Genomic DNA, 23,964 nt, shown 5'->3' on the forward strand with positions numbered 1-23,964 from the left:
CTTGGGCTCAGGATTTCAAAGAGCAGCAAGAGTGGGCAAACCTCAGTGTGCAAGTACTTCTCAAGCCTGTGCTTGTGTCATATTTGCTAATGTCATACTGGCCAAAGAAGTGGCCAAATCCAGTTTCAAGGACTGGAGAAATGGACTCTACCTCTTGCATGAAGCGGCAAAGTCATAATGAAAGGTGGCATATATTCTGATGGTAGTGGCCAAAGGAGACCATCCAGACTTCTGGATTCTGGCTAGAATGTAGACACCTGAAAAGAGCTCTCCTTCTTATAATTAGAAAAAATTCAGGTAATCTACAGAATCATAACTTTTCTTGAACTCATCATAGAGCAACCAACTAGCTTGATATATAAGACAAATGCCTCAAAGGAGACAGGAAGTTATCACTGGTCACCTATGGCAGAGCAGGAAGGAAGATGGGTCTACCACACCAGCAGTAAGAATTCAGCAAGAATTTTAAATAAATTTCTAAAGGCTGAGTGTGGGATAGTGTGAGAATATAGGACCTCTGAGAGCCGGAGACCTAGGAGTAGTTAGCCCCCACTTGCAGGTTCTTCTCCACAGACCTCCACTGGCTGCTCACAAGAAACACTGGGGATAGGGTGGGACTGGAGAAAGCCTCTCTCAGTGGTGTAGGCCTGCAGGGGGACAGCTGCTGATACAGAAATGGCACAAAGCCCCAATGGGACCCTATTCCCTTACAAAAAAAAAAAAAAAAAAGCCTTAAGCCACTGGGGGAAGTGTAGCAAACCTTGTTGCCCACAGGACATAGGTGAAAATCCACTGTGGCTAGAGGAAAGGAAAAGGGAAAAAACCTTCCACTCACAGGGGAAGGGCAGGAAACCATCCTAGGCCCAGACCATTTAAGGCTTTATACTAATGGGGAGGGCAGGATCACTGAAAAAGCCTCACCCTCCAAGACCTAGGGATATAGGGCCTGCCCTAAGACTGAGGCTGGCCCAGGACAACTCCTGTCCTCCCACTCATCAGATCACAAAGACCCAGGTAATAATAGAAGTCTACTAAGGGAGAAGCAAGAGCATAGAGAGGGAGCCTCTCTGAGATGCAGGCACATAGGAAATACCTAAAGGCAAGGGTGGTTCAGGAATATTGAGAAAAATTATCTGGAAAACCAGTGCCTACTCTAAGCACAAGGTAACACTAGAGAAATTTGAAGTCATTGACACACTGCAGGTAAAGAGAGCAACAAAACCTAAACCCAGCCTAAATCCTGACTAGATGGACTCAATTCCCCTATGCTAATGACCTATAGGGAAAGCAGCCATTATCTACTCCCAGGAATAAATATTTACCTCAGTTCTACTCTCCTACATACAACATCGGACATTCAGCCAACAATTACATGCAAAACAGCAAGAGAAAACAGTCCACTGTCAAGAGACAAAGCAATCAACAGATCCAGACTCAGTTGATCCAGTTGTTGGAACTGTCAAACAGGGAATTTAAAATAACAATGATTAATTAATATGTTAAAGAGGGTAGTGGAAAATGTAAACAACAGGTATGAACAGATGGGGAATTTCAGCAGAGAGAATGGAAATACTAGAAATAAAAAGAAAACATAACTGAGATGAAGAATGACTTCAATGGGTTCATCAGTGGATCTAACAGAGCCAGGGTAGGGGTTAAAAATCAGTGAAATTGAAGATAGGTTAATAGAAATTATCCCAACTGAAACACAAAGCAAAATAATGACTGAAAACAGACATACATATAGGGATGGAAATTTGTAGCATTTTCTATCTAACAGTCTCTCTTCTGGTCATAAATTTTTACATTATCATACCATGCAAAATATGTTCACCTCCATTCCAAGACCTCTAAACGTTTATCCCAAATTATAGCATCAGGCTCAAATCTAAGACCTTAAGTCTTCTGCATCAGGTTCAGATATGGCTGATGCTCCTTGGGTGCAGTTTCTCAGTTTCTTGATCCAGAGACCTGTGAGTTAAATGACAAGTTATGTGACCATCCCCTCAACCCAACACACACACACGCACACACACACACACACACACACACACACACACACACATAAGTATAAATACAATAGTGAGATAGGGACAGGATAACTGCAACAGATACTCCCATTCAAAAAGGGGAGGAACAAGAGGCACATATCAGTCACTGTTCCATAATAATTCTGAAATCCCACAGAGCAAATATTGTCAGGTATCCCTGCCCCAGGGGCAAATAATGTTTCTTGCTTAGGTCACAGTTCTACCTGGGAATGGCTTCCCAGTCCATTTTAGTACATTGTTCTTGGGTCTTCTCTCTGAGACAGCCTTCTTTTCCCATAAGAAATGGCCCATGTTTGCAGCTGAGTAACTTTCTCAGCTTGCTTCCTGTTCACAGAAGTTAGAGAAGGGAGTCCAGAGGCCACTTTTCATTTTGGACTGTTTCAGTCCCTTTAAGTCTAACCTGGAGGTAGTTTTGCTAGTAAAACTCTATTAAAAATGTTACAAGTTTCTATGAATCTGGTTTGTATTTACTCCATGTCCCAAATGCGACATCAACAATTCTTTTTACCTTCCCTACTTTGAGCAGTGTGTCAGGCTACTGGGACAATGTTGTGAAGTTTTTAGAGGCTGTTTGATTGAGCTGAGAGAGTCTCCCAAACTCCAACTTAAATATTTCACACATTTTAACAACGGGTCTTAGAGCCACATCTACGATTTGATCTCTACCCTTGGGCCATTTTTTCACCTTGAGAATATTTTGGTGGCTGGAGAGACTGGAGATGTGAAGCAGTTATTTTCCAACCCAGCCAAGTCCTGGCTTTTCTGTTATTTCTTCTGAATTCGGCTCGCAAATGGAACAGTTATTTGCTTAGTTCGTATTTTTCTTTCTGTATCTTATCATATGCAGCTAAAAGAAGCAAACTGATACTTCCAACATTCTGTTGGAAATCTCTTTAGCCAGATCCACAAGTTCATTTTGTACATTCTCTATCTTTCCACAGAGGATGGTGACTGTTTTGCTATTTTTTTCCCTTACTAAACAACACAGACTGCCATCTTTTCCAGCCTTTCTTAACAGTTTTCCTCATTGTTTTTCCAGTCTCTGCCTGCTGCCCAGGCCCAAAGCTAATGTTAGGTCTTATGTTTTGATACAATACCCCCAGTAGGCGTACACTTTTAGGTATTACTTAGCATTTGCTGTGCAACAGACTACCCCCAAACTTAGTAGCTTAAAACAATAATCATTTTATTTATCTCATAATTCTCCAGGTTGGCTGGGATAACTGGTGTGGCTCTTCTGGTGTGGGCTGTCGTGGCTGGGGCTGGAGGTTGATGAAGGCCTCACTTCCATGTCTGGCATTTGGTCTAAGGGGCTTCAGCTGGTCTGGTTCATCTCTGTTCCATGTGGCTTCTCATCCCTCAGTAATCTGAGTTTCTTCACACGAAGGTCTTGGAATTCCAAAGAGCAGCAAGAGAGGGTAAGACTCGAGGCAGGCTTTACACATTTCCCCAGCATCTTCTTGAATCTCTTTGTTAATGTACATTGGCCAAAACAAGTCACATGGCCAAGCTCAGAGTCAAGGAGTAGAGAGAGAGCTCTACCTCTTAATAAGATAAACAACAGAGTAATGTTACAAAGGGGGGTGCATAAAAGGATGGGAGAGATCTGTGGCTATTTTGCATTGTACCACAATGAAGGAAGATAAAAATACAATGTCATGGAAACCAGTATGAATGATAGGATTATATGTATGTGTTCGTGTAAAATTATATCAGCAGTTGTGTGTATATATAAAACCACAATGACTTTAAAACTGTGGGTTCACATAAGCAAAATATTCAATAGGAAACATATTTGATAGACACAATGACATTAAATCCAAAAAAAAATTCAATTCAATGATTCTTCCCATTGTGCAATGTGTTCTGCTACAAATACTCTACAGAACTGAGAGCAAGTCTACACATTAAATATATCATTTTGTTGTCCTACCTTTTGTTCTGTTGCCACTTTAAATTGCTTAATATAACACAGTAAACATTAGTCATTTATATAATTTTGCATACTCCATCTATAAAGAATTTGGTAATAACTTGCCTTATACAGTACTTCATACAGGAAGGCTTTTCCTAATGCCTCAAACTGACAGCATTTTCCCCAGTGTGAATTCTATTATATTTTGTGAGGCTGTGAAAATATGGGAGTTCCTCTTCATTCAGTGCATTCTTAGAGGGTCTCTTCCGAATAATTTTTCTCATCTCAGGTGAAAGAGCCTGATGAATTCTTTTTATTATACAATGTATTCACATATGATCAGTCTTGGTTGAATTTTATAATACACACTTAGACCTGATTTCTGGGATAAAGTTTTCTCATTTTCAAGAAACAGGGTTACTTTCATGTATGAATATTGCGATGCATACTCAGAACTGATTTCTGAGTGAAGCCCTTTCCACAGTCACTACATTTATAGGGTTTCTCTCCAGTATGAATTGTCTGGTGTTTATTGAAATTTGACCTGTCAGTGAAGGCTTTCCCACATTCTGCACATATGTATGGTTTCTCTCCTGTGTGAATTCGCTGATGTACTTTGAGATGTGGTTTCTTGGAGAAGGATTTCTCACAGTCAGAACATTTATAAGGCTTCTCTGTAGTATGGATTCTCTGATGTGTAATTAACTCTGACTTCTGGATGAAGGCCCTCCCACAATCAGCACAGACATAGGGTTTCTCTCCAGTATGAATTGTCTGGTGTTTATTGAAATTTGACCTGTCTGTGAAGGCTTTGCCACACTCTGCACATATATAAGACTTCTCTCCAGTATGAGATTTCTGGTGAGTATTGAGATTTGACCTGTTGGTAAAGGCCTTCCCACAGTCAGTGCATATATAGGGTTTCTCTCCTGTGTGAATTCGCTTATGCATCTGGAGTTGTGACTTAGAAGGGAAAGATTTCCCACAGTCACTGCATTCATAAGGCTTCTCTCCAGTATGAATTCTTTGATGTGCAATCAAGTGTGCCTTTTGGATGAAGGCCTGCCCACATTCAGTACATATGTAGGATCTCTCTCCTGTATGAATTCTCTGATGCATTCTGAGCGTTGATTTTTGGGTAAAGGCTTTCCCACACTCACTGCACTTGTGGTGTCTCTCTCCAGTATGAATTTTCTGATGTACATTGAGGGCTGAGTTCAGGGAGAAGCCTTTCCCACATTCACTGCATTCATAAAGTTTTTCTCCAGTATGGGTTGTCTGATGCCTAAGTAGAGATGACACTTGGAAAAATGATTTTCCACATTCACTACATTTATAGGGTTTTTCTCTAGTATGAATTTTCTCATGCATAATTAATTCTGAATTTTGGATGAACGCCTTCCCACACTCAGAACATATATATAGTTTTTCATCTCTATGAACTCTCAAATATATACTGAGTAGTGGCTTCTGTGTAAAAACATTCACACATTTGCTAAGTTCATGAGGCTTTTCCATAGTATGGATTCTCTGAGGTGCAAAGAGTTGTGACCTCTGGGTGAAGATCTTCCCAAGTTCAGTACGCATATTTGCTTTCTCCCCAACAGGAAATTTCAGATTGTGACTGAGTGCTTGTTTGAGGCTGAAGACTTTTCCACACTGATTGCTGTCACAGAATTTCAATCCTGTGTGTGTCTTTTCATGGTTAGTATAAGAAGAGCTCTGGGTGAAAACTTGACCATGTCCAATAATTTTATCAAAGTTCTTTGTTGCATTGTTTTTATTATGAATAGGTACATCTAAATTATACTTTAAACTCTTTCCAAATGAGTCATGTTTATGGGATCTTTTCTGTGAAGGAATACGATTTGGGCCTGGATGAACAAAATTTCCACTGTCTTTATATTCATAATCCCATTCTGTATTCAATATTTTCTTATTGATGAAAGCAGCATGACTCAGAGGTTTATTCTGTTTTTCCTGATAGCCTTTTATCTGTTCAGCACCGTGCCACAGTTCTTCTAAAATGGAATACAATGAATCATCTCTTGTATCTTCACCCTCCATTTCACTATGAAATGAAACTTTTCCAGAAATTCTTTTTTGTGAGATCTTAATCCCAAACTTTCCATCTAAAAAGAGAATGAAAAAGTAAAATTGACACAAAGAATAGACAGCAGAAGATTAAAAGGTACACATAAATTAATCCAAATTGAACACAGGGAAACCAGTAAATTTGATGATGATGACAATGACAGAAAATACATATATAGCACTTATTATGTGCCAATCTCTTATATGACATGATGTTCCAGGCATTATTCTAAGAAATATATACATATGAACTAATTTAATCCTTTCAAAAGCCCTATGAGGTATTTTCTATTATTATCCACCATTGTAGATAAGGAAAGTGAAGTTCAGAATGATTATATATATAATATATATATTATAATATATATATTATATATAATATATATTATATATATATTCAGTATTGGAGATTGGAGTTCAGCTAAGCAATCTAGCTCTATTTTGGTAGGGAATATCAAGTAGGGTGAAGTGAAGATTAAACAGACAAGGGTTTTAAGGGGAAATTTCTGCGGAGAGCCTAGGCTTCAAGGGGTGACTCAGGGTCTAAGTCCTCATTAGCTTGGCTTGAAGGGGTGACTCAGAGTCTAAGTCCTCATTAGCTTTCAATTCTAAATCCTCACTTATCTCACTGATTCTTGCTTATTAGCAACAATATCAAATTAAGATGATAAAAAACACCTTAATTTTAATTAATCTTAAATTAATCTTAATCTTAAATTTACTAAGAGAGTAGATCCTAAAAGTTCTCATCACGAGGAAAAATATTTTCTTTCTCTTTTTTGTATCTATATGACATGGATGTTAACTAAACTTACTGTGGCAATCATTTCACAATATATATATGTCCAGTCATTATGCTGTACACTTTAAATTTATACAATGCTTTATGTCAATTATATCTCAATAAAACTGAAAAAATTAATTTATTCATGCCTATATGAAAAAATATTGTGATCACAGCCACCTTAACCTATACAAACAATAAATGGATGTCTATACTCCAACTCTCCATCCAGGTGTTATTGTTTTCTTGGAACAAAAATTATATATATTTAACAAGAAGTACAAAATCAGAGAGATGACAAACCAACTGTGGTAGACTGAAAGCTGCCCACTAGAATCTGTTTCATCATTCTTTTGCAATAACAGAGTAGTAGCCAGGCATATGGCTGCCCAGTCATATAACATTTCTCAACCTCCTTTGAAAATTGGTGTGGCCATGTGACAATGTTCTAAACAGAATGTGAGAGAAAATAACGGGTGCTACCTTCAAACCAGAGCATTGAAACGGTAGGTATGTTTTCTCTATACCTTCTTCTACCCTCTTGCTTACTGAAACCTGGACTTGACAGCAACATGGATTCAAATATGCAGATGCCACAAAGAATCCAAGAGGCAGTGGAGTTGAGTAATGGAAGGAACCTGGATTCATGAATAAGCAGGAGCAACTAGGTTTTCCAATGGCCTGTGATCATAGAGACTTTATATAAGAGAGAGATAAAATTCTGTATTTAAGTCACTGTATCTAATGCTCTCTATACTACTGTGAATTACCTTTAACACAATTAATATACTATTCTTGCCCAGAGTGGGAATCACAGACTGTTTCATTACCAGTACAGTTCATGAGACATATGCCAATCTCAATAATAATTGTAAAATGAAGAATTAAACACTATCTCACCAGCAAGAGTTTTTAGATACTGAGAATGCTCTGAATAATCAAATCCAGTTTTCCCCTGTTGGTCATTCTGATACTGTACTCTGAACACATGTCCCATAAAAAAATCTCATCCTCTTAGTCTTTTAAAAAAATTTAACATCTTTATTGGAGTATAATTGCTTTACAAGGTTGTGTTTGTTTCTGCTTTATAACAAAGTGAGTCAGCTATACATATACATATATCCTCATATCTCCTCCCTCTTGCGTCTCCCTCCCACCCTCCCTATCCCACCCCTCTAGGTGGTCACAAAGCACCAAGCTGATCTCCCTGTGCTATGCGGCTACTTCCCACTAGCTATCTATTTTACATTTGGTAGCATATATAAGTCTATGCCACTCTCTCACTTCATCCCAGCTTACCCTTCCTCCTAACCATGTCCTCAAGACTATTCTCTCAAGTCCATTCTCTACGTCTGTGTCTTTATTCCTGTCCTGTTCCTAGGTTTGTCAGAACCATTTTTTAATTCCATATATATGTGTTAGCATACGGTATTTGTTTTCCTCTTTCTGACTTGCTCCACTCTGTATGACACACTCTAGGTGCATCCACCTCACTACAAATAACTCAATTTCGTTTCTTTTATGGCTGAGTAATATTCCATTGTATATATCTGCCACATCTTCTTTAACCATTCACCTGTCAATGGACACTCAGGTTGCTTCCATGTCCTGACTATTGTAAATACAGCTGCAATGAACATGAACAATGACTCTTTTTGAATTATGGTTTTCTCAGGGTATATGCCCAAGTGGGATTGCTGGGTCATATGGTAGATCTATTTTTAGATTTTTAAGGAGCCTCCATACTTTTCTCCATAGTGGCTGTATCAATTTACATTCCTACCAACAGTGCAAGAGGGTTCCATTTTCTCCACACCCTCTCCAGTATTTATTGTTTCTAGATTTTTTGATGATGGCCATTCTGACCACTGTGAGATGATATCTCATTGTAGTTTTGATTTGCATTTCTCTAATGATTAATGATGTTGAGCATTCTTTCATATGTTTGTTGGCAATCTGTATATCCCCTTTGGAGAAATGTCTATTTAGCTCTTCTGCCCATTTTTGGATTAGGTTGTTTGTTTTTTTGTTATTGAGCTGCATGAGCTGCTTGTAAATTTTGGAGATTAATCCTTTGTCAGTTGCTTCATTTGCAAATATTTTCTCCCATTCTGAGGGCTGTCTTTTCATCTTGTTTATGGTTTCCTTTGCTGTGCAAAAGCTTTTAAGTTTCATTAGGTCCCATTTGTTTATTTTTGTTTTTATTTCCATTTCTCTAGGAGGTGGGTCAAAAAAGATCTTGCTGTGATTTATGTCATACTGTTCTGCCTATGTTTTCCTCTAAGAGTTTTATAGTGTCTGGCCTTACATTTAGGTCTTTAATCCATTCTGAGTTTATTTTTGTGTATGGTGTTAGGGAGTGTTCTAATTTCATTCTTTTCCATGTAGCTATCCAGTTTTCCCAGTACCACTTATTGAAGAGGCTGTCTTTTCTCCATTGTATAGTCTTGCCTCCTTTATCAAAGATAAGGTGACCATATATGTGCGTGGGTTTATTTCTGGGCTTTCTATCCTGTTCCATTGATCTATATTTCTGTTTTTGTACCAGTACCATACTGTCTTGATTACTGTAGCTTTTTAGTATAGTCTGAAGTCAGGGAGCCTGATTTCTCCAGCTCCGTTTTTCTTTCTCAAGACTGCTTTGGCTATTTGGGGTCTCTTCTGTTTCCATACACTAAAATTTTTTGTGAAATTTTTTGTTCTAGTTCTGTGAAAAATGCCATTGGTAGTTGGATAGGGATTGCATTGATTGCTTTGGGTAGTAGAGTCATTTTCACAATGTTGATTCTTCCAATCTGAGAACATGGTATATCTCTCCATCTGTTTGTATCATCTTTAATTTCTTTCATCAGTATCATAGTTTTCTGCATACAGGTCTATTGTCTCCTTAGGTAGGTTTATTCCTAAGTATTTTATTCTTTTTGTTGCAATGGTAAATGGGAGTGTTTCCTTAATTTCTCTTTCAGAGTTTTCATCATTAGTGTATAGGAATGCCAGAGATTTCTGTGCCTTAATTTTGTATCCTGCTACTTTACCAAATTCATTGATTAGCTCTAGCAGTTTTCTGGTAGAGTCTTTAGGATGCTCTATGTATATTATCATGTCATCTGCAAACAGTGACAGCTTTACTTCTTCTTTTCCAATTTGGATTCCTTTTATTTCTTTTTCTTCTCTGATTGCTGTGGCTAAAACTTCCAAAACTATGTTGAATAACAGTGGTGAGAGTGGGCAACCTTGTCTTGTTCCTGATCTTAGAGGAAATGGTTTCAGTTTTCACCACTGAGAACAATGTTGGCTGTGGGTTTGTCATATATGGCTTTTATTATGTTGAGGTAAGTTCCCTCTATGTCTACTTTCTGGAGAGATTTTATCATAAATTGGTGTTGAATTTTGTCAAAAGCTTTCTCTGCATCTGTTGAGATGATCATATGGTTTTTCTCCTTCAATTTGTTCATATGTTTTATCATATTGATTGATTTGCGTATATTCAAGAATCCTTGCATTCCTGGGATAAACCCCACTTGATCATGGTGTATGATCCTTTTAATGTGCTGTTGGATTCTGTTTGTTAGTATTTTGTTATTTGCATGTATGTTCATCAGTGATGTTGGCCTGTAGTTTTCTTTCTTTGTGACATCTTTGGTTTTGTTATCAGGGTGATGTTGGACACGTAGAATGAGTTTGGGAGTGTTCCTCCCTCTGCTATATTTTGGAAGAGTTTGAGAAGGCTAGGTGTTAGCTCTTCTCTACATGTTTAATAGAATTCGCCTGTGAAGCCATCTGGTCCTGGGCTTTTGTTTGTTGGAAGATTTTTAATCACAGTTTCAAATTCAGTGTTTGTGATTGGTCTGCTTACATTTTCTATTTCTTCCTGGTTCAGTCTCCGAAGGTTGTGCTTTTCTAAGAATTTGTCCATTTCTTCCAGGTTGTCCATTTTATTGGCATATAGTTGCTTGTAGTAATCTCTCATGATCCTTTGTATTTCTGCAGTGTCAGTTGTTACCTCTCCATTTTCAAGACTATTGATTTGAGTCTTCTCCTTTTTTCTTGATGAGTGTGGATAACGGTTTATCAATTTTATCTTCTCAAAGAACCAGCTTTTACTTTTATTGATCACTGTTATTGTTTCCTTCATTTCTTTTTCATTTATTTGTGATCTGATCTTTATGATTTCTTTCCTTCTGTTAACTTTGCGTGTTTTTTTTGTTTGTTTTTCTTCCTTTAATTGCTTTAGGTGTAAAGTTAGTTTGTTTATTGTTTCTTGAGGTAGGATTACATTGCTATAAACATCCCTCTTAGAACTGCCTTTGCTTAGAAACCATTCCATAGGTTCTAGGTTGTCATGTTTTCATTGTCATTTGTTTCTAGGCATTTTTTTTGTTTCCTCTTTGATTTCTTCAGTGATCTCTTGGTTATTTAGTAGTGTATTGTTTAGCCTCCATGTGTTTGTAGTTTTTACAGATATTTTTCCCTGTAATTGATAACTAGTCTCATAGTGTTGTGGTCAGAAATGATACTTGTTACGATATCAATTTTCTTAAATTTACCAAGGCTTGGTTTGTGACTCAAGACATGATATATCCTGGAGAATGTTCCATGAGCAATTGAGAAGAAAGTGTATTCTGTTGTTTTTGGATGGAATGTCCTATAAATAGCAATTAAGTCCATCCTGTTTAATGTATCATTTAAAGCTTGTGTTTCCTTATTTATTTTCATTTTGGATGATCTGTCCATTGGTGAAAGTGGGGTGTTAAAGTCCCCTACTATGATTGTGTTACTGTCAATTTCTCCTTTTATGGCTGTTAAAATTTGCCTTCTGTACTGAGGTGCTCCTATGATGGGTGCATAAATATTTACAATTGTTGTATCTTCTTCTTGGATTGATCCCTTGATCATTATGTAGTGTCCTTCTTTCTCTCTTATTAGCCTTTAAAGTTTATTTTGTCTGATATGAGAATTGCTGCTCCAGCTTTCTTTTGATTTCCATTTGCATGGAATACCTTTTTCCATCCCCTCACTTTCAGTCTGTACGTGTCCCTAGGTCTGAAGTGGGTCTCTTGTACACAGCATACATACGGGTCTTGTTTTTGTATCCATTCAGCCAGTCTATGTCTTTTGGTTGGAACATTTAATCTATTTACATTTAAGGTAGTTATTGATATGTATGTTCCTATTACCATTTTCTTAATTGTTTGGGGTTTGTTATTGTAGGTCTTTTCCTTCTCTTGTGTCTGCCTAGAGAAGTTCCTTTAGCATTTGTTGTAAAGCTGGCTTGGTGGTGCTGAATTCTCTTAGCATTTGCTTGTCTCTAAAGGTTTTAATTTCTCCATCAAATCTGAATGAGATCCTTGGTGGGTAGAGTAATCTTGGTTGTAGCTTTTTCCCTTTCATCACTTTAAATATGTTCTGACACTCCCTTCTGGCTTGCGGAGTTTCTGCTGAAAGATCAGCTGTTCACCTTATGGGGATTCCTTTGTATGTTATTTGTTCTTTTACCCTTGCTGCTTTTAATATTTTTCTTTGTATTTAATTTTTGGTAGTTTGATTAATATGTGTCTTGGTGTATTTCTCCTTGGATTTATCCTGTATGGGACTCTCTGTGCTTCCTGGAATTGATTATTTCCTTTTGTGTATTAGGGACGTTTTCAACTATAATCTCTTCAAATATTTTCTCAGTCCCTTTCTTTTTCTGTTCTTCTTCTGGGACGCCTATAATTCAAATGTTGGTGTGTTTAATGTTGTCCCAGAGGTCTCTGAGACTGTCCTCAATTCTTTTCATTCTTTATTCTGCTCTGCGGTAGTTATTTCCACTATTTTATCTTCCAGGTCACTTATCAGTTCTTCTGCCTCAGTTATTCTGCTATTGATTCCTTCTAGAGAAATTTTAATTTCATTTATTGTGTTGTTCATCATTGTCTGTTTGCTCTTTAGTTCTTCTAGGTCCTTGTTAAACATTTCTTGTATTTTCTCCATTCTATTTCCAAGATTTTGGATCATCTTTACTATCTATCATTACTCTGAATTCTTTTTCAGGTAGAATGCCTATTTCCTGTTCATTTGTTTGGTCTGGTGGGTTTTTACCTTGCTCCTTCATCTGCTGTGTTTCTTTTTCTTTTCATTTTGCTTAACTTACTGTGTTTGGGGTCTCCTTTTCATAGGCTGCAGGTTCGTAGTTCCCATTGCTTTTGGTGTCTGCCCCCAGTGGCTAAGGTTGCTTCAGTGGGTTGTGTAGGCTTCCTGGTGGATGGGACTGATGCTTGTGTTCTGGTGCATGAGGCTGGATATTGTCTTTCTGGTGGGCAGGACCCTGTCTGGTGGTGTGTTTTGGGGTATCTGTGACCTTATTATGATTTTAGGCAACCTCTCTGCTAATGGGTGGGGTTGTGTTCCTGTCTTGCTAGTTGTTTGGCATAGGGTGTCCAGCACTGTATCTTGCTAGTCGTTGAGTGGAGCTGGGTCCTGGCATTGAGATGGAGATCTCTGGGAGAGCTTTCACCATTTGATATTATGTGGAGCTGGGAAGTCTCTGGTGGACCAATGTCCTGAACTCGGCTCTCCCACCTCTGAGGCACAGGAATAACACCCGGCCCGAGTACCAAGACCCTGTCAGCCAAATGGCTCAGAAGAAAATGCAGAAAAAAAGAAAGTAAGAAAGAAAAAATAAAATAGTTATTAAAATAAAAATTTTTTAAGTATTAAAAAAATAAAAAAGAAAGAAGAGAGCAACCAAAGAACAAATCCACCAATGATTACAAGTGCTAAAAAGTATAGTTAAAAAAAGAAAAAAAGTAACAGACAGAACCCTAGGACAAACAGAAAAGCAAAGCTATACAGCCAAAATCACACAAAGAAGCATACACATATACACTCACAAGGGAATTTTCGCATGGGAAAAAGGAAAAAAAAAAATATATATATATCTTTTGGGAAGTCTGAGGTCTTCTGCCAGCGTTCAGTAGGTGTTCTGTAGGAGTTGTTCCATATGTAGATGTATTTCTGATGTATTTGTGCGGAGGAAGGTGATCTTCATGTCTTACTCCTCTGCTATCTTGAAGGCCTCTCCCTCCTCTTATTCTTAAGTTGCATTTTATTCTCACACATTTGGCTTTACTTTATTTGGAAGTTATTAAGCCCTGGATTCCTAGGCTTGGTTTTAGAGATGGCTTCACTTCTCACTTTACTTAACACTTAAATGTATATAAAATGTCTAATGTAAATAGAACTTAACTTCTAACCCCCTGCTGTATTGGACAATATTTAGATCACCAGCGCCAATATTCATCATAAAAAATTTTCTCCTGCAATAAAAAGTTTCTCTACACCTTTCCTGAGCCCACAGATTCAATGGACAGTATATAAATGGAGAGTCATCGGTGTAGGAAGAACTGTACATGCAAGCTGGCATTCTCTTTGCCACTCAAAAAAATGCCTCAAAAAAGTCCAGTTTATTCCCAAATAAATGGACATGTTCATATCCTCTTCCTCCATTCCTGCTTAGCATCTTCTTTTGTGCTATTTAAAAATGTATGTATGGAGGCTGCCCTGGTGGCGCAGTGGTTGAGAATCCGCCTGTCAGTGCAGGGGAGACAGGTTCGTGCCCCAGTCCAGGAAGATCCCACATGTCGTGGAGCAGCTGGGCCCGTGAGCCATGGCCACTGAGCCTGTGCGTCCGGAGCCTGTGCTCCGCAACGGGAGAGGCCACAGCAGTGAGAGGCCCGCGTACCACAAAAAAAAATGTATGTATGCTTCATCAAATAGTTTGAGTCTTTTATTTTGAAAATTAATCTGATGATATTGCTAGTGAGACTTTTCTCTGAACCTCAGAAGCAGACACCCTATGTGCTATTCATTTTGCTAATCATTTTAATAGACTTATAATAGCAGCCAAAATAAATAAATAAATGTTTTAAAAATAGAAACACAATGCATAGACAGTAAACTTTTAAATATTTGATTCCATTGTCTTTACTTTCCAATTATAATCTATGTTCCATTGAATTCCTCTCAGTAGAACTTTTAAAAACCCTTCTGAAATAGAGCAAAATACTCATATTCTTGTCCCCCCAAAATGTGATTAGTTAATACTGGTATTTTCTTTGTGCTTAGCATTTGGATAATGAAAATAAGATACAGGCTCTTATTTTCAGGGACTTTCAAAACTACTAGGGGCAGAAGCATCTGAGTGATGGGGGAACAGAAACGGAAAAGAGAAATTACTTTGGAGTATGTAAGGGGAGTTTCATGGAATAGACGATAACCTGAGATGAAACAAAACGTAAGTGTCTATTGCCTAGATAGGCAAAGCACAAAATAATAAAGAGCCTAGATGCAGAGACGAACTTCATATTTGGTAGGCATTAAAGACAAGGTGAAATATGAGGAAAGCATGAATTAAGGAAACTGCACAGATACAACTCTAATTGGAAATAAATGGCCATGTTGTAGGTGGCACTGAGAGAAGAGCTATTGGTCATGTATTACATAACATGGAGTAATTGACACAGGGAACTATATTCAATATCCTATGATAAACTATAACAGAAAAGAATATGAAAAAGTATATATGTATAACTGAATCACTGTGCTGTACAACATAAATTAACACAACGTTGTAAATCAACTATACTTTAATAAAATAAATTTTGAAAAATAAAATCATTTGGACTGCAAAAAAATTAATATTTAATATTAATAGCTTTACTTCCTAAAGCTAATGGCAAATATAAATGCAGTGTCTCAGGTAATGAAATCTATCAGTGGCATTTAAGATGAACTAGAAACAAGAATGGAATCTGCAAATCCCATTAGGAACAGAGTAATCCAAGCATATGAAAATACAGAGTTGCTCTAGGTGATGATACTAGGAGTTAAGATGAGAGGATATCTAAATAGTATTCTTTTAAAAGGAAAAAAAGGAATTACAGAGTAATGAGCAGGAGAAGATAGCTAAGAGGGAAGAAAGAAGAAACAGCAGAATCTGACAAAGTTTGGAATGTTGAAGATTCCTGATTTGGGCAATGATGATGCCAATTCCTCATATACTAAATAAGGATGAATAAAGTAGAATATTCTCTGGGAATTGTCTAATATGTAGGTAAGTGTGGTACTAAAGCCCAGTTATAATATAGCAACTAGTGGTGCCAATATGGAAGTCATAAGAATACAAATAAAAAGCTTAAGTGTTCAGAATGGAAGAATCTTTTGAATTAATTACTACGGGAACAAATATCCAGAAGACAGTAAACAACATCCATAGCCAGTGGCATCTCTGTTGAGGGGAAAAGCTCAATGGAAAAGGAAGTGAGCAAATTAGGTACAAGTCAAGAATAGAAAAAAAACTATATGGTTAGACAAGATAAAATAATAGGAACAAGAAATTCACAGGAGAAGAAACCCAAATGGATAACAGATATTAAAAAGGGGAAAAAGCCCCACAATACCACTTTATATTCATTAGACTGGCCACAAAATAAGAAATCTGGATAATGCCAAGTACTGGCATAGATGTGGTGAAATGGGCACACTTGTGTACAGCATGTATACTCCAATGATCAAGCAATACCATTCCTATATAAATATCCCCAAGGAATAATCTCACAGGCTCATAAGATGATCTGCATAAGAAATTCTTCATTTATTGAGGTATAATTTCTATACAGTAAAGTGCAGATGGTAAATGTAGAACTCATGAGTTTTTTAATACCCCATGTAACCACCACCTAGATGAAAATATAAAATATTTTAATTATCTCAGGAAGTTTCCTTGTGGTCCTTCCCAGTCAATTACTGACCTCCAGAGGTGACCACCATTCTGACCATGATGATACCTTTGGAAGAAGAGTAATTTTTTATTCGAATATAGTTCAATTTACTATCAAATGAGGTAGAAAATGTTATTTTTTGTTTTTGTTGTTCTCCAAAGGAACTTGTACGATACTGGTATTATTTCTTTAAACGACAGGAAAAATTCACCAATGGAGAGAGATTTTAAATTCTAGATTAAACTTCTTTAATAGATAAAAAGACTACTAAAATTTTTCTCTTTCTGTTTGTGACATTTCTTATAACTTGTGTTTTTCTAGGACTGTGTCCATTTCATCTCAGTTATCAAATTTGTTAGCATAAAGTTGATCATAATATCTTCTTAATATCCAGTGATACAATCCACCCCTGGTCACCAGAACCAGGTGCTCCAGGGGTATCCTCTGTGTGGGCTGCATGTACTCACCTGTTGTGGTTGGGCCATGATTGCTGTGAGCACGCTGGAGGGTGGAATGGCCCCCTGGAGCAGGACCCACTTTGGGGGGGGCATTGGGGCCAGCTGAGGCTGTCCACTGGGTGGAGTAGGGTGGGTCCTTAGAGGAACACTGGGTGCATGGTGTTAGTGAGGCTAATGGAGAGTGGGAGAGTGACAGAAATGGTACCTGCCGGCACCAGGCCAGCTAGGTGGAAGGAGAGTAAAAAAAATGCACTAGCACTTCTGTCCCTAGAGAAAGTTCCACTAGATCCCTGCCCCTCTGGCACATGCTCTAAAATTAGTCAGTGAATCTCATTCTCATATAACTTAGGAACTTTCAAGCTGTTGCCTCTGCAATGAGGCTCAGAGAGAGTAAGTCTGTATGTGAGCCCTTCAAGAGTGGAGTCGTAGTTTCTGACAGCCCTCCAGCTTTCCAAGATGTAAGCCCCACTGGTTTTCAAAGCCAGATGTTGGGGGACTTGTCTTCCTAGTGCAGGTATTCTGGGCTGGGGAGTGCAACATGGGGCTTGGACCCCTCACTTTTCTTTTTTTTTTCCTTTTTGTGCTAGGCGGGCCTCTCACTGTTGTGGCCTCTCCTGTTGCAGAGCACAGGCTCCGGATGTGCAGGCTCAGCGGCCATGGCTCACGAGCCCAGCCACTCCGCGGCATGTGGGATCTTCCCGGACCGGGGCACGAACCCGTGTCCCCTGCATCGGCAGGCAGATTCTCAACCACTGCGCCACCAGGGAAGCCCGGACCCCTCACTTTTCAAGGGGGAACTCTGCAGTTATGATACCTTCTTGCCTGTGCGTCATCACACTGGGTGTGTGTGTTCTGAATAGACTGTGTCTCTGCCCCTCCTACATATCTCAATGTGGCCTTTTCTTTATATCCTTAGTTGTAGAAAATCTGTTCTGCTAGTCTTTATGTCATTCTCAGAGATAGTTAGTTGTTCTCTGTGTAGCTGTGGGAGGAGATAAGCTCAGGATTTTCCTATTCTACCATCTTGATCTAAAGCAATAAATTTCTATCTGGGTGGTACTTCAGCTTCATCCCACAAGTTCTGATGTGTCATATCTTCATTATCATTCTGCTCAAAATATTTTCTAATTCCATTGTGGTTTTTTCTTTGACTTATGAGCTATGTGTATATATGCTGCTTACTTTCTAAACATTTGGATATGTTCTAATTGTCTCTTTGTTCAGAGTTCTGATTTATTTCAACAGTAGCTAGAGAACATATAATGTATGATTTCAATCCTTTGAAATTTGTTGCAATTAGCTTTATGTCCCAAAATAGGGTCTATTTTGGTCAGTGTGCCACATGCACTTGAAAAGAATGTGTAATTTACAGTTGTGGGATGTAGTGACCTATGTATGTCAGTTAGGTCATACTGGTTTATCGTGTTCAAATCCTCTACAACTTTACCAATTCTTCTGTCTATAAACAGACAAAAATCAATTACTGAGATAGGTATGTCAAAATCTCCAACTATGATTATGTATTTTATCTTTCCTTTTAGTATAATCCATATTTTCTTTATATATTTTGAGGCTGTGTTATTAAGTGCACAGAAATTTATATTTTTGTAATCCTGTTGAATTGAAATTTTATCAATTTCAGAGAAAGAGGGCACATTACTGAAGATACAACAGACACTAAAATGATAATACAGGAATATTATGAAACAACTGAATGTCAAATATTGACAACTTAGATAAAATGCACAAACTCCTTGAAAGAAAAATTATGAAAACAAGAAGAAATAGAAAATGTGAACATCCCTATATCTATTAAAGAAACTGAATTTGAAATTAAAGATAATCCCACAAAGAAAACTTCAGACCCAGATGAGTTCACTGGTAAATTTTATCATATATTTAAGGAAAAATTATAAAATTTAAAGCAATCTTATACAAACTCACCAAACAGAGGAGTGAACATTGAAAAATCCTAGCAAATATAGCAATTTTACACAAACTCTTCCAGAAGACAGAGCAGGCATGGAATTTCAACTCATTTTATGAGGTTAGCATTAACATGATACTGAAATCAAAGATGTTATAAGTGAAAAAATCCCCCCAAACTAAAGATTAATATCTCTCAGAAACAAAGAGATAAAAATCCTTACCAAATATTAGCAAATTGAATCAAGAAATACATGAAAGAAGATAATACATCATGATCGAGTAAGGTTTATCCTGGGAATGCAAGGTCAGTTTAACATCTGAAAATCAGTGAAATTCATCACATTACCAGAATAAAATGTTCATCTCAGTAAATGCAGAAAAGGCATTTGGAAAATCTCATATCCATTCGTGTTAAAAACTCTTCAAACTAGGAATAAAAATAAATTGCCACAAATTAATAAAGGGCATCTAAGGAAAACCACAGCTAATATACTTAATGCTGAAAGACTGAAAGCCTTTGCCTTCAGAATGGGAGCAAGATAAAATAAAAATAAAGGGCATGTAAACTAAAAAGGAAATTATCAAAAGACATGATAATGGATAAAGAACATTTTAAGGAACTTACAAAAAGACTCACTAGAATTAATGAGTGAATTTATTAGCAAGGTCTCAGAATACAGGGTAAATGTACAAGGATCAATTGTAAGAGTTCCACTTCTAGTATGGAGAAGTAACCTCCTAAACAAAAATTCTTCTACAGACAGTAACTGTAAGCTCTAGAAAAACAAAACAAAACATGTATTGGTAGAGTGAATAAAAGCAAGCAGATTTTGGAGAGAAGTCAGAAGTTAGAGGAAGTCTGAACAGAGATCTGAGTTGCTATCCACCTTAGGTGAGACAGCATCTCCGATTTGAGTATAACCTGGTTAATTGACTACTATGAAAAAACACAGAACAGTGTAACAGAATATAGTGTTACTATAACAAACACTGATAATGTTCAAGATACAATCCAAAATTACTCTATATATGATGACCTAGAAAAATGTTCTTTTGGTCACTCTCCAGTGTCTTCAGTAGTTTTTAAAATATATTTTCCAGAATTAACAGTTTTGATCTGTTAGATGGGTTGGTCCAATAGAAACAATTCAGTCCTACTATGGCTCGTGTTAATTTTTGTATATGGTGTGAGGTTTGGGTCAAGGTTTTTTCCTTCCATTTGATACTAACATCCATTTGTTCAAGTGCAATTTGTTCAAAAGATATTCCTTTCTCCCACTGAATTGTATTTGCACCTTTCTCAAAACTCAGTTGTCCATATACATGTGGGTCTATTTTTGGACTCTCTTTTGTTCCATTTATATATCTATTTGTCCTTACATCAATACTACACTGTCTGAATTACTGTAGCTTTATAGTAAATCTGAACATTAGGTAGTGTAAATCTTTCATACCTTTTCTTTCTCAAGACTGTGTTGGCTATTCTAGGTCCTTTATATATCCATATAAACTTTAAAATCTCCTTGTCAGTTTTTATCCCCTATAATTACAAATAATTGATTGAACAAGTAGAATATAATTCCATAAAGCAACAGATCTCAACAACACACAACTTTAAATCTATATATATAGAGGTTATATATATATACATATAATATTAGTACACAACACCCATCAACAGCTAAATATATTCTTTTCTCAGACCACGACAGAATTAAATTAGACAACATAAAGGAAATAGACAAATTCCTTAAAGAATACAACTTACTACGTCTGCCAAAGATGAAACAGAAAATCTGAATAGCCCTATGTCTATTAAAGAAATTGAATTTATTAAAACTTTCTCATCAAGAAAATGCCAAGCCCGATGGTTTCACTGGTGAATTCCATGAAACAGTAAAAAAAGAAGTAACAATCTTACACAAACTATTTCAGATAATAGAGAAGGGAAAACTTCACAACTCATTTTTTTTTTTGTGGTCAGCATAACCCTAATACCGAAACCTGACAAAGATATTGCAAAAAAAGAGAAAACTACAAACCAATATCACTCATGAAAAATGCCAATATTTTTAAAATCAGTAAATAGAATCCAACAATGCATTGATATAATAAGGGTAATAAATCAAAATCAACTAGTATTTATCTCAAAAATTCAAAGTCAATTTAACATTTGAAAATCAATAAATAAATTCACATATTAACAAAAAAAGTGATCATATGATCACTGTAATAAGATGAAGAAAAAGCACTTGTCAAAATCCAACATGTAACCATAAGAGAAAACATCTTCAATAAGCTAGGATTAGAAAGAACTTACATAACCTGATAAAGGGCAGCTTCAAAACACCTACAGCTAACATCATACTTCATGGTATGAACTTCCTGCCCCAAATATCAGAACAAGGCAAGCATGCCCATGTTCAACACTTCTATTCAACATCGAATTGAAGGTGAAATAAAGAAAGGAAAAGAAATAAAAATCATGAGATTGGAAAGGAAGAAGTAAAAGTACCCTTAAAGTGATGATTACTTACATGAAAAACCCCAAGGAACCTACAAGAAAACTAATAGGTGGATTTAGAAATGCCTCAGGATACAAAGTCAATGTACAAAAATAAATCACTAGCAATTTATACTAGCAATAAACAACCTGAATTTTTTTTTTTTTTTTTTCTGTGGTACGCGGGCCTCTCACTGTTGTGGCCTCTCCCATTGCGGAGCACAGGCTCCGGACGCACAGGCTCAGCGGCCATGGCTCACGGGCCCAGCCGCTCCGCGGCATGTGGGATCTTCCCGGACCGGGGCACGAACCCGTATCCCCTGCATCGGCAGGCGGGTTCTTAACCACTGCGCCACCAGGGAAGCCCCTGAATTTTTTTTAAATGCCATTTATAATAGTATCAAAAAACATTAAATACTTAGGGATAAATTTAATGGAGGATACATAAAACTTCTAAACAGAAGGCTATAAAATACTGCTGAAAGAAATCAAAGCTAAATAGATGTAGAAAGTTGCCATATTCATGGATTAGAAGACTCAATATTATTAAGATGCCAGTTCTCCTTAAATTGATCTACAGAATTAATACCAAAATCCCAGCAAGCTTTTTCAAAAAAATTACAAACTGATTATAAAATTTATATGGAAATGCAAATGATCTAGAAGAGCCAAAGTAATTTTTAAAAAAGCCAAGCTGGAGAACTTACCCCATCTGACTTCAAGACTCATTATAAAAGCTACAGTAATTAAGTATGGGTCTGGCAAAAGGACAGTGTATTAACTATATTTTCTTATTTTCTGTATTCTTGATGCTCTGGCATCTGATGCCTTGCTAATCCTGGAGACTGCCCCTCCGAGGGCTAGTTATTTCCTAGAGGCAGTAAATGACTTCCCTGTAAGGATGCCTTTCATATGCAAAACAACCAATCCAGAGCCCATATCCACCAATTATCTCCTTCATCACGATCTCACAGGTTGAGCCACTAGCCCCATGCCCAAATCACCTCAGGGCTGGGTACCAGGCAACTAAGGACAGTCCTGACACCCCAGAGCCCGCTGAAATTACTCAAACTAGCTAATTCTAAACCTCCCTAGCCTGATTACTCTGGCTCGCCCATTATTTCCATGAAAATCACAATAAAGTCTCTTGCCCACGCTTCCTCCTCACAACTTCTACCTCCTGATTGACCCCTACATGGTGTTGCATGCCGCCTCCTCTTGAGAACTGTGAGTTACCAACTATTTTCAATGGCAGTTGTCTCTGGATCTGTTGACCTCACCATACCTAAATAATAATAAAACCTTCATTTTAAAACAGAAAGACATATAGATCAATTGAACAGAATAGAGAATCCAGAAATATGTTCACATATATGAAATCAATTGATCTTAATAAATGTGCCTAGGAAATTCAGTGGGAAAAAAGTCTCTTCAACAAATGGTTCTAGAACTGAATATCGTATTGAAAAAAATGAACATCAATCCTTACATTAAACACACAAAATGGATCAAAGACCTAAACTGAAAAAGCTAAAATAATAAAACTTATAGAAGAAAATATGAGAAAATCTTTGTGACCTTGTACTAGGCAAAGATGTCTTAAACAGATCACAAAAAATACTAAAAGTTTGAAAAAGATGATAAATTAGACTCCATCAAAATTAAAACATTTGCCTTTTGATAGGCACCAGTAAGAAAATAAAATGGCAAGGCACAAATGGACTCACAGACTTAGAGAATGAACTTATGGTTACCAGTGGGGGGAAGGGTGGAGGGAAGGGATAGTTAGGGAGTTTGGGATTGACATGTATACACTGCTATATTTAAAATGGATAATCAACAGGGACCTACTGTATAGCACAGGGAACTCTGCTCAATGTTATGTGGCAGCTTAGATGGAAGGGGAGGCTGGGGGAGAATGGATACATGTATATGTATGGCTGAGTCACTTTGCTGTGCACCTGAAACTATCACAGCATTGTTAACCGTCTATACTCCAATATAAAATAAAAGTTAAAAAATATTTTTTAAAATTGCAAGGCACAGATTGGAACAAAATATCGGTGATACATATATCTGGCTTAGGAGTTGTATTGAGCAAATATAAACAACTCTTAAAACTCAATAAAAAGAAGACAGACAACCCAATAAAAATTGGGAAAGATATTTGAATAGACAACTCACAAAAAATGTACAAATGGTCAATAAGCACATGAAAAGATACTTAACATCATTACTCATCAGAGGAATGCAACTTAAAATCATAATGATATAACCATTACACATCCACTATAACAGCAAAGATTAAAGAGACTGATGATAGCAAGTGTTGGTGAGGATTTGGAGCAACAGAAATTCTCATGTATTGCTGTTAGTAATGTAAAATAATACAGCCACTTTGGAAGACAGTTTGGCAATTATAAGAAATTATAAGAAAGGTAAGCAAACACTGATTATATTATACCAGCA

At 37.1% G+C, this 23,964-nt stretch overlaps 1 protein-coding gene across 2 annotated transcripts in view; it reads right to left on the reverse strand.

Moving 5' to 3' along the window:
- Nucleotides 1-2,960: 2,960 nt before the first annotated feature.
- ZNF81 (zinc finger protein 81) overlaps nt 2,961-23,964 on the reverse strand; it is a 75,724-nt gene continuing 54,720 nt past the window's right edge. Inside the window, exons 1-2 of one of the 2 annotated variants that reach the window (XM_067024135.1) lie at nt 19,339-19,360; nt 2,961-6,098 (exon numbers count right to left, since the gene is read on the reverse strand). In XM_067024135.1, coding sequence (XP_066880236.1) covers nt 4,390-6,033 — 1,644 coding nt within the window. In that variant the 5' untranslated portion in view covers nt 6,034-6,098; nt 19,339-19,360 and the 3' untranslated portion in view covers nt 2,961-4,389. Of the gene's footprint in view, nt 6,099-19,338; nt 19,361-23,964 lie in introns of those variants that run through there. The other variant, XM_059051204.2, reaches the window with a different exon arrangement.

The sequence above is a fragment of the Kogia breviceps genome, chromosome X (genome assembly GCF_026419965.1).
Source record: "Kogia breviceps isolate mKogBre1 chromosome X, mKogBre1 haplotype 1, whole genome shotgun sequence".
NCBI classification, from domain to species: domain Eukaryota; kingdom Metazoa; phylum Chordata; class Mammalia; order Artiodactyla; family Physeteridae; genus Kogia; species Kogia breviceps.